We start from the raw sequence: 20,083 nt of genomic DNA on the forward strand, positions 1-20,083 counted from the left end.
GATTATACTAATGACTCAAGAGCACACTGTTGTTGAACGCCAAAAATAAATAAATATACCAAGAAATGTATGAGAGGTTTAACATTAATATACAGGAAAATTATTAGCAGTTCTGTATTGTGGAACATGTAGTTTTATATGTATTAGCCTTAAAAAAGGCAGTTTGCACTTTTTTTCTCTTTTCATAATAAAAGACAAATGTATTATGTTTGCAGCAATGAGCAAATTGTAAACTTACTTTTATAGCGGACAAATTATGCTTCGGTAGATAGTAATGGCTCATCACAAAGGCCAAAAAGACAGGGGTACCACCATTACATGGGCCACTAAATAATTAAGGCCATCGAATATAGGAACCATTATTTCATTTTTTTTAAATTTATAATTACTTGCATACATGTTCCTATTATATAGATATGCATGATATATGTATAAAATTTGTTCATACAATGTATACATATATAGTGTATGCAAATACTTTGACTGGTGTGGCATTACGAACTAACTAAATTGTGCATTTTTTATTGAAAACTATGTAAAGGAGGTAAGGTGAAACACCTGTTTAGTTTATTTGGAGTCTTTTGTACAATCGGCAAGTATGGAACATCCATGTGTTAACATACCAGTCGCCAGCGACCCAAAGTTAGAGGCAAACAATAGATATTACACAGCAACAGTTTCAATGTTAAAAAAAGGAAGCAGTTTGAAAGCAGCTTACAAAGTAGGTAATTTAGAAGCCAAGCACAGGTTAAAGATGTACAAATGCTGGTCTTCAAAAACATGTTATTGGCAAGAACAAGAAGCATTATTATGGTCCATTAAGGGTCTAACAAAAAACATGTACTAGAGCCCTTTATGCCTTTTCTAAAGATCTGTAATAGTCTTTAAGCACATCCCAGGCTGTTGGTGCCATAAAACCATCTGGTGGATTTTGTCCCTCACGAGCCAGTTTACGCATCCGAGTTCCTGAAATAAAGTCATAGTCCTCAGCACTGGAAAAGGCAAAAAAAAAAAAAAAAATTAGTAGAGAAACGTTTCAAACAAGGTAAGCCTTCATGTACATAATGAAAAATGACCTGTATAAATCACGTGTCCTTTTTAAGAACCACCCTATGATAGAAACTAGAGGTGCACCAAAAAAGGAAATTTCAAAACCGAAACAAAAAAAATTGTCAGGCCAAAACCGAAAATGTTTTTTATTTTTTCAAATATTTTATTTTTATTTTTTAATATTTAATTCATTTAAAAAATATATTTTTTAACTTTACTTTTAGGGGCTTCAGGGGAAATATTAGGGGTCTAAAAAGACCCGATATTTCCCTTTTAAAATAGAAAAAGAGATTGGGGACACAAAGTCCTCAATCTCTTTTTCTGTATCCCCTGTTATACATGAACAGGAATCCTCTATGAGTGTTCCTGTTCATTCATAACTTGAGAACATTGTGTGTTCACTATAACCACAATTATGAATGAATAGGAGGTGATGTAGATCACTTCTCATTCATAAGTGAGGATATAGTAGACATACCATGTCCTCAATTATCTACAAACACTCAGCGATCACTAAGTGTTTTTACTCACTCTCCTCACACACGCGGTCACAGGAGGCTGAGCGAGCAGTGTAGGGAGCAGAGCTCAGCCTCCTGTGACAGCACTATCTCCGCCCCCACACCGCTCTGCCGGACTGTGATAGGAGGCTGAGTGGTGTGGGAGGAGAGACGCCGGCGGCTCACTGCGCTCTCCTCCCCCAGCGCTCGGCCGGCTGTCACAGTTTCTCTCCTCCTCGCTGGGACACAGAGCAGCGCCCAGCAGGGAGGAAATAAACCAGGGATGTGCCGATGTATCGGCAGGAAAATAGCACTTTTGGAATTTAGCCAAAAGTGCCATTTTCGGCCGATATATCGGTGCATCCCTAATAGAAACATTATCAGTAAGGTCCAATTCAAGTAACAAAAGCAGACACTGAGTCAGGCAGACAGAGTGTTAACAACTTCCCTTATTAAAGGCTTACATGAGCATTCATGTTATACCTGTTGTATTGGATGTCTAAATTAAGACCATACAATCCAAGGGGCATCAGAGGTAGACCCACTGTCCTCAGTAATGTAACACACCTGTAGCTTTGCCGGCATAGAGCAATGGAATAGGAGGGCAGACTTTAAAATTTGCAATGAGAGAAAGCAAAAATCTGCCACAAATGGAACATGCAGTAATAAAAGACTATAAGGAGATAAAAACGTTCTGAGAATTTAGCTGGGCTTTGAAATGGGAAGGAGTGCCACCTGCTCTTTTTTTCAGGAGATGGTATTGCTTTGCAACAGTTTCTCACACAACCCCACCTTAGCCTGAACAGCCCTGACATGTCAATAAAAGAACTGATAAACATAGCAAGCATTCTATTTTGAAATAAAGTTTGTGCAGCACGAGGAAAAGTGTGCCTCACCCTATAAAGTACAAGTATGCTTACTGTATACAAGCTGTAACAGAGAAGCTATATGGTCTATATGTATGGCTGTGAAAATTATTAAATATCCCTAAAGAGGGACAAAAAACAAAGAAGCTCATTAAATTTGGATAATATGAAATGTCAGCACATTTCATGACACGTATAACATAAAACATATAAATATAAAAAATAGAAGCATAGGTCAAGTCACATATTGCCAACAACTAGCTAGGGAAGATGAAAACAGAACTAAATCTCTGTAATCCTCTGTGGAGCCCGGTAGTTCACACACATAGACATATTAAAAAAGAAGCTAAAGCACCTGTTCAACGTGGGCGCCAAATAAATTCCAGAAACAAGACTATATTATAAGTCAAACAACAATGGGAGAGGAATCCATTCCAAACCTCAGTAATGGTGGTCTGACCGCATGAACTGGAAATAGGCTCTCCCACATGAAAGGGTATTTTGCTGGATGATTGTGCAAAGGCTTTTTTAGATTAAAGAAAATAAGAGCCAGATCAGTTATGTTGTTACCTCATTCCTCTCCATAATATATCTGTCACCACACAACATTTCTGGAATGTCTTCTGCAGCTTCAATTATAGTATATGAGAGAAACATAGGATATCGTGGTTGCATTGTGTATTAGGTTGCTATCCATTTACCTAAATCCTGACAAACATACTTTAATGGAGAAACCAAACGGGAGTCAAGGTAGTTGGGTAACAGGAATAGCACAGGGTGTGGCTCTATGCATTTCTGTTGTGGAACAAAGAAATTAAAATTAAATATTCCCCAACTCTATCAGTGCCAAAACTATATAAATGCTTTTATGAATTCAGGACACTTTACCCAAAACAAAAAAAAGTACTATTAGCAAGGGTAGAAAGCTATTACACCTGTCATCCTTTATGTGATCTATTATTTTGATCTGCGATTAGCAATTTCCTAAAACATTCAAAAAAATGACAGACAAGATTATATATATAGATATATATATATATATATATATCTATATATAGATATATATATATATATATATAATCTATATCTGTATATATAGATATATAGATCTATATAGATATAGATATATATCTATATAGATCTATATATCCACACAGTACAGTCTTTATGACCAAAAATATCAACATAAAATCACAAAAACCATGTGCACAAAAGACATAATTAGGGATAACTGCTTGGGGACCCCAGTGACCACTTTATTAGCTACACCAATCTAGTACTGGCCAGAATCCCATTTGACCTTTAGAACAGCCGGAATGGTTTGTGAGGGTGATTTTCTGGCACAATTCCTTAGAGGGTTTGGTCCATGTTGACTCAATAGCATCATGCAGTTTATGCAGATTAGTCAGTCATTCATTCATGCTGCAATTTTTGCTATTCCACCTTATCAGATGCTGACTCCACGATCCCTACATCACAGTAGTAATCAAAATCAGTCAGACTAGTTTGTCCAGTCTTGTGGGGCTCAATTTAAATGTTCATGCTGTAGCTTCATTTTCCTGTTTGAAGTGGACAGCGGATGCTGCAACACATATGTATCAGTTTGACGTGTTACGCGTTCAGAGATCGCCTTTTCCACACCACTTTTCGGGAGGATATCTGAGCAATTGTGCACTTCCTGTAAGCATAAGGGAATCTGCCCATTCTCTGCCCCCTTTCTTATTAACAAGGTGTTTTTTGCCCAACAAGGTATTTTTCAAGCACCAACTGAACATTTTGACTATGTTTGCAAGCGATATGAAATAATTTAAAGCCACAAGATTTTCTGTTCACCTACTTTTGGAAAACTTGTACAGTTAGGTGCCACAGCCTACAACTGGTACCCATTATAGCCAAGACAAGCACCAACTGATGCTAAAGTATCAGCCCAATAGATAAGGTGATAGTTTCACTTTTGGGGTTAGCTATGGTAATTGTGTTAGACAAAACAAAACAATGAGGTATGTGTTAATGTTAAGAGTGGGAACAAATGTTAGGGTTACAAGAAGTGTGTTAGGGTTAGGTGAAAGGGGACCATGGGTAATGGGAACATTTAGGATTCATCTTGGCACCCTCTCATTGCCAAGTTTTAACTGCCTAAATATAACCTAAAGTGCACCCAAAATGCATGGGTGTACCTAATAACATGGTATGAAGAGATGGCAGTGCATTTACCTGTGTCAACAAGAACATGACACCCAATAAAAAAAAGTTCACATGTGTGTGTGTAAATTGGGTCTGAAAGAAGGGAAAAGCCCTACTTAATTATATGACAGAACTGCAAGATTTTAAACGTTTAACTTCTACGATATGTCTGTGAAGGTTCTCATTCATCCAGGTCATGGCATATCTGTAAAAAATAAGTCAAGGCAACTGGACATGCTGTATTTTTCTTGCAGACGTTTCACTGGTCATCCAACCAGTGTCTCAGAGCACACTTGTAGTAAAAAAAACATGAAGGCTGCCACTGCTGACCATGTTCTGAAAAAAAGCTAGCTGTCTGGATTTCAGTGACCCCGAATAAGTGTGAACCAAGAAAGTAAGAGTGAAGACAAAATATCTAGTGTGCATCTTGTTTTCGGTCAGTAACTCAAAGCATTGAAGCCATAATATTTCTATTTGGGAGTGTAGATTTGCTTCCCCCTCCTCCCCTATATTCGGAGGCTTATAGCAAATACCCACAATAAGTTTACGGCTAGGGTCCGCCATATCGAGCTCTAGCCATATGGTCTCCAGACTGGAAAAGATACTTACTGTGCACTGTCAAAATAGTCCATGCATTTCTTCTTTTTGTTATAAGCAGCAACACGGAATGGGACGATTTCAAGGGAGATCAGTCCAGGAGCCATAGTGAGGACTTTGGCCCCATGAGTAGGCTCATACAGATCTTTTCCGGTTTCTGGGTGTGGCATTCCTGCAGGATCTCTCCCCACTATGTAAAAATTAGCACCTGCCACCATCCGTGCTCTGCAGTGCCACTGTACCTAGAGTGGACAAAGGCTCTGGTCAGTCAAAGTGTTTATTTGTAATAATACGAAAAGAAACATTCTAACAATAATATATTTTACCAGCATAGTACAATCTTATGGCAGAACACATTACATAGTATTCAGAAAAGTTTATAGTACAGAGCAACAATATATAACAAACAGGAAACTAAAGTTAAGAAGGTCTTGCACGTTACATCTTACAATGTAACAAAGCTATACTCATTTAAAGCTAGCACACAGTAACATAAAGCTTACTCCACAGCCCCACCATCTTTCTCCCCACTGGTTACGGTCGTGTCCACCTGGTCCACTAAAGCTGCTCTTCAAGTCTGTCTCTGGCTGGCTTTGTTGCTGCCCCTCTCACTGATGTCATCACTCCCGCACTGCAATCAGTGCAGAACCAGCCGCCATGTCACTAGTAGGAGTGCATGCCCATATTTCAGTATTAAAGTGGGGTACCACACCACTAACTATCACAGGATCATGAGATAAGTTGAGTTTTTTAATGCAGGATCACACACTCTTCCAAAAACGGAGCAACAGATTCCTTATCAGCAAATATATTTTGATTAAGTTTAATGGGACTAGAGTAAGGTTTTACATTTTCTCAACTTTGTACTACCAACCCAGCCTTTGCAGTGTCTGAATGCCAACTGTACAAATGAAAATTATATAGAAAACGACTCCACCTCACTATAGTGCCATTAGTTCTATAATGGACACTGGGACAAAAAGTTTTTTTTGGTCATGCCTGTGGTATCTGGTGGTACTAGTGGTTGACACTATATTAAGTAAAGCTTAGTTGTTAGTATATTTTCTAACAACTAAGCTGTCATCTTTATCCTTGTTGTGTCTCACCTAGTGAGGGAACGTTTTACCCCAACATTTTTTTAACTATTTAGCAGTAGACAACACCAATAAATAGGACACAATTTGTACCACACCACCCAGGTGTATGACACACCTCTAGCAAGGTCTGTTTATACACGACATACACTGCTGCATTGTGGAGCTGAAATTGTTCATATTCTGCAACAACACACCCATGTTCATTATAGATTACAGATTAAGAGAGTAATCGTATATAACAAAGGAACCTGGAGAAGTAAAATTTGGGGAGGGGAGAAACAGATATTTTCAATATAAATGGATGTGAAGGAGTTAAAAGTCAGCTGTGAAGTTTCACACAAATGTAAAGTGTGTTTTGGGAGACAAATTTAGTAAGGGCTTTAAAAAGAATTTTTCTACAATTGTGAAATTGGCAGAAAACTTCCCTGATGCTTAGCACTTTAAAGCCTGTTGTCTCCAAATTGATGTTGGGTAGGAGAGATGTTTGGCCTCAGAGCCGATTCTTAATAGAAAACAATTTCTTTAAACTGCATAAACATTTTGCCCGATGTATTATTGCCAAAAGCCTTATCAGAGCAATAAAAATAAATCATGTTGGAAAGTTAATGCAAACGGTGCAGTATGTTCCATAATGTAAACCTCAGGAACTCCTGTCCTTTTGGCGGAGAACTAGCAGTCTGTAAAAATGGTACTTCTGTACAATGCAAAAGTAATAACATAAGACGTGCTAAAACCTGCACAGCTTAAAGCGGATGGGTGTCTGGCTAGTAGAAAGTGTGAGTGTACCAGCAGCAACTTTCAGCTGACCACATCAAATATAAGGATATGATTTTTTTTTACCCAGCATGCCCCTACTAAGTATCTGTGTGACTTCATAGTAAGGACAAAGCTAAAGGCATTCATCATTCTGCTAACAAAACAGAAAAATGCAGTTCAATCAGATGCAAATCAGTAAACCGGGAGAACAATACATTTGTCTTTACAAGGCACTAGTAAGAAAGGAAACTACAGAATCTACTGCAATGAACATACAGGCATGATCCAATCTCCCTCTGTTTCCACAAACATAACTAAGGGAGAGAATGGAAAAGACAGACAGTTCTAAAGTTGTCTTATCTCAGCGGAAACGACTGGACAAGCCTTTCAAACCAGTCCCATTGCATTCTTCCCTGAGAATGGTCAGCTCAGGTCAGGTCAGTCCGCAGATCTGGTGCTGCTGTTTATCAGCGTCTCTAGTCAGGGCTCCATTTACTAAAGCTGGCCATATATTTTGCAAATTTTGTTCAGTGGGTGGTCCTGTTGGCACCCTTTCATCTGGCCTCCTTCGATCAGAAAATCAAAGGAGCCAATTGGAAAATGTTTGGGTGAATAATTGGCTGCCGTCACCTGCACTGGCTGGACACCAGTTGCTGTCAGAATACAAAAGCGTAGCGGGAGATGGATGAACAGCGTGGATGGAGGAATCTGTTTTTTTTCATTCAAACTCCGACTAAACAGAAAAAAAATACAACAGTGTATGACCACCAGCTTAAGGGCCAACACTTTGAGGCCAACCTACTAAAGTTGGGAATCTTGACGTCACAAAATTGTGTGAATATTCACATCAATCCAGTCATGAAAAACCACATCTACACATAATTGGGTATGCAAAGTGATCAGGGATTTGCTTTTCACATGATTAGATAAATGTAAAATTCACACAATTTGCTTCAATCACAAGGTTCTTTTTCTTCTGTATTTTCCAGTGGACTAAATTTCTCTCTTAGAAAAGGTTTATTGAGCTATCATTTAAAATACATTAATATAGTGATTTCTTTAGTCAAAATAACCCAAAAATTGTTAAAGGTGCACTGCGTTAAAGCAACCCATTGAAAATAAAGGGCTGTCAACGTACCAAAACTTCCCAAAAATTGGATATCACAAAATCTGTAATGCCATGCACTATGCGCTGGGGTACCATTCCAGCAAAGCAGAAGAATGAACGGGCCCTAACATGGCATTAATCACAACAGTGCACAAGTAAACTGATGAAGAAGAAAATTATAAATAGTATAACCCAAATAAAATCATATGGTTAATAATCATTTCTTTTCTTTTTTTTAACAAAACAGTAAGTTAACTGAATAAATTTACTTTTTTAGTGCTGAGAGCTGATGATTTTTTTGTAGGAATCATCAACTCAGTGTATTAAAAGGGAATGTACTGTAGAGACAAATCTATATTTTTGCCACTTTATAGATTACTGGTTCGACCATATCTGGAGCATGTGGTCCATTTTTGGTCACCAATACACAAAGGATGTCCTGGAGCTGGAGAGAGTCCAGAGAAGGGCAACTAAACTAATTAAGGGGCTGGAAGACCAAAGCTATGAGACAAGGTTACTAAACTTAAACTTGTTCACGCTGGAGGTGCGGAGATTAAAGTGATATTAAACCCTCAGATTTTTTAACATAAAACAATACTGTAATGTGCGCCTTACTGTATTCCATGGTTGTTTCCCTTCTCTTTGCTGCTCTTTCTTTTAAATCCGTATATCTTCTCATGCTGGGCAGAACTTCTGTTTTGCAGCAGACTGCCTTGTCTCAGGAATGGATACATGGTGTCTGTGTGAAGGTTCACAACCTGAGCCAGCACTACAGGAAGAGGCACTCAGCTGCAAAGGGAAGTTCTCCCCCAGCATGAGCAGATATAAGGATTTAAAAGGAAGAGCAGCAAAGAGAAGGCAAACAACCATGGATTACAGTAAGGCACACATTACAGTATTGGTTTATGTTAAAAAATCTGAGGGTTTAATGTCACTTTAAGGGAGGACATAATATTGATGTATAAGATGTTCAATGGTGATAGCAACATCAGCAACAATGTTTTTAAAGTACACTCCACATCAAAGACTAGAGGCCACCACCTAAAGCTAGTGGAAAAAAGATTTAAGCACAAGAGCCGTTAGGGTCTGGAACTCTCTGTCACAAGCAGTGGTATCAGCTGAGAGTGTTGAATAATTCAAAATACATTTGGACAATTTCCTCAGAGACCGGAACATTTAGGGGTACAGGTACCCTTAAAAATAAGATCACGTGGGGACTGGTACACACGCATACACATGCAGAATCACAAACATACACACAATGGGTTAAACTTGATGGACCTGTGTCTTTATTCAACCTCAAATACTCTAACTATGTAACTCCCAAACATTGTTCACATTTATTCTACCAATGGCAATTAACCAGCCTGCCCTGAAAAAAAATACATCCCAGCTTTTGTGAACTGTTGGTGGGTAGAATAAAAGTAACCTATTACAACTCTTCAGGACTTCAGCAATGGCATCTCTGAAAATAGTTGTACCTGTTTTACTCATCTGCCCTTGATATTAATAGGGAATTTTACTCTCACAGCTAGATATTTATTGCTTTTTTACATGAAAAGTGGGATGAGTGACTTTCCTACAACAAATTGTAGCAAGAGGACTAAGATTCCATAGCTGCTGCTGGTATGGGAGCTGGCACAAACTGGACTCTTATATGAAGCATGTTAGTGACTTTGCCTACCATTGTTCATCCATTTACAAATTATGAATCCAGCACTGTGACACACAAGTGAGCTCACGAATAGTGTGGCCACATTACTTTCACTCTGTATGTCTAACATGACTATAATGTAAGTGGAGGAAGTACCTATTAGAGTTTACATTCACTCATACTTTTCCATTGGGGGGGGGGTCGAAATTGCAAAGCATCTGTAACCATAAAATGGTGGTTCCAATCGATTGCAAAGAGATGTAATGAAAAGTGCACCACTGAACAACTAAATTAGAATTAAAGTTTAGTTTCTAGTGATTACTTTCAATTTTATTTGTGATTCCCTATGGCTTAAAAGTGATTCAAACGGACTTAACATTGCCACACATACAGCCAAATTTACAGATCATTCACAGCCGCCTGCACCCATTGCACAGCAGCCTGCACTGTACTGTGTAGTGGTGGTGCGGTGCATATTGTCAAGGTTTACTTTTTCTTTTTAACTACTGAAGTGTTACAAAATTACATTTCATTCAAATATGCTGCTGTTTTGCGTTGCACCTTAACACAACGATATTTTGTGAACAGGAACATAGAAAACAATTGTTTTCTTTTTTTTTATCCTTGTGTTGAGCCTGCGTTGATCAATGCAGATCAATGAACATAGTGTGAAAGTGACCTTAGAGGTCAATTTAACACTGACATTTCCTGCTAGTCAACTGTCTCCTTTACACATTACCCAACAAGTCCTAAGAGTGCATATTAGGATCAAATAACTAAGCCCAGTGAAGGGCTTTGTTATCCGACATTATGTAAATTCATATGTTAGAAGACAGTTTGTAAGGTCATGGCAGTAAATAGGCAGCAACGGTGAGACTTCAGCTGACCTTTGACTACTACTACTGACACTGCAGCTAAATAAAGTCAGGCTCAGACAAAATAAGGCTAAACAAATGTTTTATAAGTATGCCTGTAAAATTATAATAAAGAAAATACCTAACCTCCTGCATAAGCCCAACAGTGAATAGTTTTCTTTAAGCTATCATATAGGAACATTTTTATTACTAGTCATCTATAAACATATTGTTACTATCACACTATAATTCATTGCACATTGCAATCTGCAGCAACAGAATAACATTTTGCTGTTAATTCAAGTTATACAAGCCGAGCTATAAAAAAAAGAAAAAAAAAAAAAGGCAATTTTCCAAATTGCTAATACGAACAAGAGATCACTATTCCTCTGCTGAAATATATGAGACATTAACACCACTATGCAACGATGGACACTTAATATATCACAGCACAAGTCTCTGATACAGACAAGACCTAAAACATACACTTTTAATCGTCAACCTTCACAATCGGCAGAAAATACATTGTGATAGATACTTAGGATAGTTTGGTACAGCCAAGGTTAACAGAAAGCTAGTCTGTAAATAATTTGCTTTTATAGAAAAATGGTATAATGTCTTCTCTACGACCCAGAGAAAATGATTAAAGGGAGGGATGGGTTTTATATTATTGTTATTATTTGGCACAAGAGGCCATGCTGGTGAGCCATTGTCTGAAGTCATTGGAAAAACAGCAAGCATTGAGGGATTTTGTTTTTCATTATTTTTCCCCAAAGATGACGCAGGGAAGTTAAGGATATGATTGTCTACAAAAACTCAAGAGAAATGTTTGCCTTTTACTTTGCACTTGACTCTACAGCACTCACTTGCATTAAGACAGACAAGACATGGAGGTTCCCACGAGTCTCTGTTAAATTTGAACTTGGTTTATACCCTCAAGGTATTGGCTACACCCCAGACACAGGACTATTATGTAGTGATATCATTCCCACTATCGAAGGTTGTTGTATCTTGGCCAGCCCTGAGCAATAAAAAGATGGCAAATTAAGGTTTGTACTCAGATGTCATGCTAGCCTTTTGAGTGAAAAAAACTAGAGGACTGTTAGCAGTTTTAAAAAATGATTTACAAACAGCACCATTATCATAACTCAAGAATACTTAGAAATATGTGCAATTGTCCCATTTTTAAAAACAAAATAACAGTTCAACAAAAATGACAGCACTTGGAACATCTAAAGTCTCCCTCTGGAAAGCAACCATACCAAGGTTATTATAATAAAAGGGAATGTATAGTGGCTTTATAAATAATTTATTTATTATGGTCAGGGATAAAAAATAAAAATTTTAAAAATGGCCAGGAAATGATAAAAGATTAAATATTAAAGTACAACTGGCCTCCCATGCTTAATTGAATGTTGTCACACCCACGTAGGCTGCATCTGCTTGCACTACAGTGAAATGAGATGTTGCAGGGGGCATAGCTATCAGCATTGCCACTGAAAAAATATCAAGCTTCTCAATCAGCAGCTGGCCACACTAAGACCTGCCCACTGCTTTCTGGATTGACAGCCCTCTCACAGCTGCAGTGTCTGGAGAGGGGGAGCATGTGAGATACAAATGAAGATTTGTCACGGAGGGCAAATGAAGTTTATTTTTTACTTTATGAGGCTTGTGCATTACACAGTAACTGCATTTAGATCCTATTTAAACCATCACACAGGAGCCTTTAGATGTGCTTTAATATATAGAAGCCTTCTATTCAGCCAGCAGCAGAGCTCTAATCTCCTTTCCACATATACACTGAGGCTCAGTAGATCGGGGAGGTGAGCGAACCCATACCGGCGTTCGCTCACCTCTCGATCCTGTCAGGGCTCTCTGCCGTGACATAGGAGGGGCTGGATTCCCCCCTCCCCGCTCCGATCCGCCAGCGCTGACTGGCGGAACGGACGGGGGAGGGGGCGGGTACAGCTGGCTCTGCCTCTAGATAGGCAGAGCCAGCTGTCACTCACACAGCTGGGTGGATCACGACAGTATTGTTGGGATCCGTCCTGGCTGCGACGCTGTCCGTATATCGCGGGCAATAGTCCGCTATATACTGAGATTTGGGTCATGGGAGGAGGTTAGTATAGGTCTTCCCGTGACCCTAAAGAGAACTATGGGGGAAAACACTTACCTCATAGTTCTCTTAACTCTACTTTTTCAACTACAAAAGGATTTTAATTTGCCATCTATGGAAAATTTAGGCATTGTATTTTTTGCCATTTCTCGAGTACAAAGAAAGTGGAGATTACATTGTGCTTCTGCTTACTAAAATCAAAATGAATGCATTTTTACAAAAAATATAGATCCAACAAACGTTTGTACAAATATTGTATAGCTAAAGTAATTGCAACTAACATGTTTTAAATTATACAGGTCAACTGTTTCCAGAAAATGGATATAGTTGGGGGGGTTTAAGAAAAATTTCAGGTCAAAAAATCTCAAATTTAGCATGTGTGTGAAAAATGGAAAAACTGTCTGAACAACAAAAGGGTTAGAGGAGACCGATTATATGCAATTCTTCATAATAAAGTAGAATTCCAAAATGCAGCAATCTATATTATTGGAAAGATAAACAAAGCCAGTCAGTTTTACTGACTGAGAAACAATGCTGCGTTCATACATAGTAATGCAATAACCTACAGTACACAGTGAGCCTCAGAGAAGTCTGAGTCCAGCACTTTAGTATGCACATGGAGCAGGATCTTTACAGAAAAGTTTCTCTCATCCAGATAAAATAAGATGCAACTACATGTGCTTGCAATCCAGATCACATTGCACAGACACTAGTCTTAGCAACATACTAACTGCTGCAGAGGAGTTCCTGAAACCCAGGGTTCAGAGTGCACAGGGATGGGCGAGCTATGCAAGCTAACTCATTCTTATCCAGATTAAACTGAATTTGTGGAAGTTGTGTGCATTAGATAGGACACAGTAGAACAAAAACAATAATAAGCGCACTACTCTGGTGGTACATGGAAATATATTTATAAGACTAACGGGGGGCGCGTGCAGCCTCCATGAACAGGGAAAGGAACCCCATTGAAAACGAACAAAGACAACCGGGAAAGGAAGCGCTACTACCCTAAGGTAGGACACAGCAGCAGTGACTGATACCTTGTCTAGTCCAGCTGGCGTGTCTAAGTATCAACTGGTCTTATGGAAGCCTGGGAATCATACAGAAAGCAAGCGTGCCTGCTGCAATGTCCTTCAATAAAAAATTCAGAGGCACACAGTTTGCCATCAAGGTCTATAGAAGTAGAAGCAGACAGCACAGGCAAAGGCGAGACTGGAGTACTGCTTTAAGTGTATGCATGCTAAGCAATATGTAAATATATTACAGGTATTTGACTCTCACAAGGATCACTGTACTCCCCCTGGCAATGACCATCTGCTTTTCTCTACAGGATGGCAATTTATTCGTTCAGCCATCATCTAGAATCAGTATCTACTTCCTCGACTGAGATGCTTACTAACAGAGGACAAAAATCCTGGTGCCTGCTGCAACCTTTCATCTTGCCACCTTTTACAAAGTTAAACAACATCAATAAGAGTATCAGGTATAAACGTAGGAAGGTGAAATAGCGCAGTGCGCAAGACAATGATAATACACATATGATGCAAATAAATCAATAAGTAAAATGAGGAGTCCCAAAAGGGAGAAACGACTTAGCGAGGGCACAGGCTCCTGTGGCACAGGATAGGGGAGGGGCAAAAACAATTAAAGTGACCTATATTGAAAGGTTAAGGAAACCATGGAAGGGAATAGTAAAAGTGCAGGAACAGAAAAAAGGAAGAAAAAAAAATAGGAGAGGAAACAAGGTTAGAATAAACACAGTGTAAAATAGGAAAAGGAAGAAAAATAGGAATAATACAAAAAATTACAACAGTCTGCATATTTCTTTCATGAGAAGACTGCTTCATCCATGAAAATGAAAGCAGCAGTTGTATGAAAATATTAGTATACGGTATTACAAAAAATAATCATAAAATGTAGAGAACAAGGGTGGTGTGCAAAGTGCAGTAACCCAAAACAAGTCTACATCATACATAGATAGGTAGGTAGCTTCTGGCCCGTAAGCTAGACTTTCCATCAGGACCCCTCTGTTGGGACATTACTTTAGATAATAAGAAAGTCTTGGTGAAGCTTCACTAGAAACATGGAAGGAATATAGATGGTGCCCTTTGTGAGACATTACCTCTGTTGGACCAGCATACATCATAGGAGATGGAAAGATGGCAACTATTGTGGTCTCTGGATCCAGCACATGCTCCTCAAGCACAGCAGCATGTTGTTTCATGCGCCACATTAAGGGAACATCATCATCCTTGGTCCAGCCTCCCAGTGGGTGAAGTAAGAGAACAGGGCGCCTGTAACCCCTTTCAAGTAACTGCTTGTGTGTGTCCTGCATCAGTAATGCATGTCCATTGTGAACAGGGTTTCGCAGCTGGAAGGCAAACACTGCATCTGAAATAGAAATATATATTCAGACAGATTAATAAACTAATTCATACATACAACATACTAAAGGGGAAAGTATAGTCTATGTTCAGGAAGTACATATATTTTGAGTTATTTTTGTGGTGTTTATGTGCCACATTATATAATTTTGTTGTGACCTTTTTGCACTAAGCCTTACTTTTATTATTGTTTACAGATATTTGAAAACTATCCACTAGTGGCAAGGCAGATTGAAAAAAGGGAGATGTTGATATAAACTATGGGCCACATAGAGTGCACTGGTTCATGCGACTCTGCTGACTCACAGAATTGCATTGTAAGGAGTAGAAAGAAGAGTATTTGTATAGCATTTCGGCCCCCTCGCCAGCATTATCACATACAATGCAGGACCCATGGTCCTGCACTGTAGGTGATGACAGTAAGGGGCTACCTACATTCCAAGTTGGGAGAGAAGACCACCAAAGCACCATCTTCACCTGCTGATCATGCCAGTAACAGACCTCCTGCCCCAGGGCAAAACTTACAGTATGGTTAGTATCTATGGAGGAGCAGCGTTCTCACCCAAAAACACAACTAAAAGAAAACTCCCTTCTCTTCTTAAGACAGGGAGGCGTTCTGCAGTTCAGAGATGGAGCTGGAAACAATGTAACTAATAAGCGTGTACCATACGCAGTAAGCACAGAAAGTTTTTAAATCACAAGATTTCTGGCAACATTAACCGTTTTTTAGCACTTACCAAACAGATATAAAATGCTTTCAATGGTACATTTAACAGACCAAAGGGGAGCAATTAGAGAACATTAATTTAACCGCAGCAAAAAATTAACTTACTGAATTGACCCTTTAGTTCATATGCTAATCAGAAGTCCATTACACTATTCTGCAGCAATCCAAATAAATTGTGGTAAACAGACACGAGTAACAAAGAGCAGAATAAAACATGGCAGCTGTCACTATGAAAGTTAATTCCACAAACTGGCCCTGTAGTGACCGCCACAGCCAACAAAGAGCTGTCTTAGTTGGAACTTACACCACAAAACAGAAATGACTAACATACTTAAGCCAAAGAGCTTCAGGCACTCCTGAGCAGGAAAATCCTCTTCATAGCTATAAAGCATCCAATTCTGCACCCTGGAGTATGCTCCTCACTATGCTGCAAAGTATTATTTAGTCATGCAACTGGGTGCCAAACTGCAATTCACTGAGAAAATAGGGTGGATTATTTACTCATGTGAAACACTTTGATATTTCATGGTTCTTGTCCAGAAGACATGAGAAAAGTATGTTTCTTTGCACTATAGTCTTGATTCAGGGCCAGCTTTGAAATATCACCAGTACAAATCGTTTTGTGATGATTTAGAGGTAATTGGAAAATTCAATACAATAAATATGTTTTATTTTGTTTGTTACTGCAAATTCCAAACATCATGCCAGATGGGCAATTACTATCCTCTTTGGCGAAAGGAAAAATAAAATCACAAAAAGGCACATGCCAATAATGTTTAATTCGGGTTTCTTCCATAGACATCAGATTTTTTTTTTAGGCCTCGTTCTGTCTGCCATCCTTATGGAGTGAGAATAACCAATGTCTATTCATGTACAGACTTACAGGCCTATTTAATAAACAGGTTTTTTCAAAGTGGTCCTAAAGTCAAAAGATAATTTTTGGTCCACACCCTCTCCATGATGCTGCTCCATGGAAAAGAGCAGTCATATACTGCAAATTCTCATCTTGGCATTGTGAGAAAGGTGCGAACCTTAAAGTAATATTAAACCTTTGGGTTTTTTTAATGGAGAAAGCCCACACTTGCATCATTTTGCAGCTCTTCTTCTTTAATTTGCTATTCTTGATGATCCTTCAGTAGTTTCCCAAACCGCACTCCTCTCTTGTTGCGAGTGACTCCATAAGCTAGCCGGGTGCTGAGGAGACACCTGTGCGCGCACGCTCCTGGGCTGTGACCGCGCCTGAGTGTTTGAGTCTTTAGACACACACAGCCTGCAGCACGCCACGCCCCTGATCCCTCCACCACTAAAGCCCGTGACACACTGCATGCAAAGCCGTGAGGCTCGGATGTTTGCAATGCAGTGTGCAAGCTGTGAGCGGCCAGATGAAAGACTGCATCTTAAGCCAATCGGCTCGCGCGTTACAACCGAATGGCCTTCACATCGTGATGCGAGGGGTTTATACGTGCGGGCTAATGGGCTGAAGAATACATTTTTCATCTCGGCACGTTCAGCTATGTGAGCTCTCGCAAACTGACGCGCCAGAGTGAAAATGACATGACACACTGCATGTGAAGGTCGGCGTACCACCGCTCTGCGCTGCTTTGCGTGCAGTGTGTCACAGGCTTAAGTCTGGCAGAAGGAGCCAATGGCTCCTCTGCCCTCAGTACCCTCCCCCACCACCAGGAAGTTGGGGAACAGGGAGATTTTCCCCGGCCCGGCAGAGGTGACAGGCATCCAGAGGCAAGTATTTGGTGGCAGGGTGACATGGAAAGGTGCTGGGTGTTTTTTAACCTGATGCAGAGAATGCATTAAAATAAAAAAACACCCAGCCCTTAGTAGTACTCCAAGTATTGACTGTTGACGTGCTTTAAAAAAACAAAAACGCATTTGTAATACCTTTCATCTCCACTTTTAAACATCAGCCTTACCTTTAACTATACCCTGTTATTAAAAGGGAAACTTTAATCATTTTAGGTTATTTTCTTTTTTTTTTTTAAATAAGTTTTTAAATTGATTTCTGTTCATTTAAAATGTATATAAATAAACCTTATTACAGATCAATATTTACCAAAGGGTGTACCCAAGACACAGGATGTACAGAGCATTATGGGTTTTCTAATGAGAGAGCACAACAGAAGCAGTCAGACTCTTTATATCTCTGGTTGAAATATAATTTGCCCTTTGAGAGGAGCAGGCAGGGAGGGGGATTGGTCACCCAAAAATATGGTAACACGTAAAAGCGTGAATAGAAGTCTAGAGCTCCACCACATTTCATACTTGCGCAAAGATTTTCTTCTCACAGTAAGGTAGTGTAGAATCAGTATATAGCTGTAGGCTCCCATAAAGAATGTCCTATTACTGCTAGTAATTACTGCTAGATTCTAGTGCTGAAAAAAAGCCACAAATTTCGGTGGCCTTCTGGTCACGTGATCCTCACAGAAACTTTGACCGTTTTAGAAGTGGCTGAAGCAGGAAATAGTACAGCCCACAATGGTGCAATATGGCTACTAAGTGAGGGATAGAATATTGGTTAAAGAAGTATTGGGGAGTAAAATGTACTCTTCCCAATACTTAGATTCAGTATGTAACACTGCAGGTGACACATGCGGGCTTTATAAAGCTGGTGATCACAAACTGCTGATCGCTGAGCTCACAGTCTTCTGCGTGACAGTCAGACATCAGACAGTGAAGGGGGAGGGCACAGCTGGCTATGACTCTAGAGAGGTAGAGGCAGCTGTCAATCAGGCAGCGGGGTGCAGCCCGACAATATTGCCAGGATCTTTCCCAGCTGTAGAGCGGCTCTGGAAAAGAGGCAAGGAATGAAACTTAACTTTGTAGCCTTTGGTTATGATACTCTGAGCCCAGACATTTGTAAAGTGAACATGCCCCTTTATAGCAAACAGGGTCTGCTCCCCATCTCATCAGGTTTGGAAATAAGGCCTTGCGATGGAACTGCACACCTTGATTAGGCTTGGAACCAAAAATCTTTGAAGAGCAAAAAAAACAAAAACATTTCTTGGAGCAGAAGACTTTGCTACCAGAGTATTGGAGGACTTCTTCTGAAATAAAAAGGTACTATTCTCCCCCCTACCCTTCCCATTACTGAAGACGTGGCTTGGATTCGCTACAGAACCTTTCCAACAGTACAGAACAAATTCAGTTGACTGTGACCATCTACTACTAGTTACAATAGAATATTCCGCTTTTGTATGTCTACTAAAACACAAGAAACACTTATTACAATCAGACCTTCTACTGGGTGGTATAAATACATACATTTTGTTTCACTTTATAGAATATAGTTATTAGACAAAAAAAGACATCTCTGGGAGACATGCCTCTTACTTTGTATCCATGGCAACAATCCCTTAAAACATAACACTTTTGTGAATTATTTCATGCTAGACCACAAAAAAATACTGCACAGTTCTTTTTATAAAAAAAAATGACACAAGTGCTTTCTGAAAAAATAATTGATCACATAAAGCTAAAAATGGCAACTTCAAAACAAAAAAACTGGATGCATTTTGTCTTAAATTTTCCCTTGGTAGCAGCAGAGCCTTGCAGAAAAACAATGATCTTCTACAATTTGTTACTCAAACTAAAGGGCAAACAGAGAGCGGGATAGTATTTTCAGGTTTATTTTACCACCTAGTACTCTTTTGCCCAACAGTCATGAGAGAAACACTGGTGCTAACCTACTTTTACAATATGATTTTTTACTGGCTGTTATACTGATTTCAATACTTAGAGACATTTACTGTACATATGTACGCAGACCTGAAAAGTCGGACAGAACTCTTAGTACTGAAGCCAGAAAAATCAGCATAATAGCCAAGCAACTAGCATTGTCAAAAACAGAATTTAGCAAATGGCTGCCTCCATGTTTCTCTCATGAAAGGGTCTTCATTGCAGTAACTCATAGCAACCAAGATCCATCAAGTAATTGTCTGATTACATTTTGAATGCTTGTAATTGTTCCTGTACTTAAATTGTATCTAAACCAAAAAAAGCATAAATGTCATATACTGCAACCCATCAGTACTTAGAGGTGTTGGTGGCCTCAGCTTCCAGATTGCAGGCTATTTTCCCTTTTATTTTCACCTGATAAATCATGCCAGTAAAACACTTCCCATCCTAGAGTGACAATGCTCACTCACTGCACTGTATCTATAAAGGGAGCAGTGTTGTCA

The 20,083-nt window shown here is 39.3% G+C and overlaps 1 protein-coding gene across 1 annotated transcript in view; it reads right to left on the bottom strand.

Annotated features, from left to right (window-relative positions):
- Positions 1–584: 584 nt before the first annotated feature.
- Positions 585–20,083, bottom strand: part of PAPSS1 (3'-phosphoadenosine 5'-phosphosulfate synthase 1) — an 89,477-nt gene continuing 69,978 nt past the window's right edge. The window contains exons 10-12 of the mRNA XM_018554494.1: positions 14,902–15,170; positions 5,207–5,436; positions 585–992 (exon numbers count right to left, since the gene is read on the bottom strand). Coding sequence (XP_018409996.1) covers positions 854–992; positions 5,207–5,436; positions 14,902–15,170 — 638 coding nt within the window. The 3' untranslated portion in view covers positions 585–853. The remainder of the gene's footprint in view (positions 993–5,206; positions 5,437–14,901; positions 15,171–20,083) is intronic.

Source organism: Nanorana parkeri, unplaced genomic scaffold, assembly GCF_000935625.1.
Source record: "Nanorana parkeri isolate BGI_ZX_2015 unplaced genomic scaffold, ASM93562v1 scaffold161, whole genome shotgun sequence".
NCBI lineage: Eukaryota > Metazoa > Chordata > Amphibia > Anura > Dicroglossidae > Nanorana > Nanorana parkeri.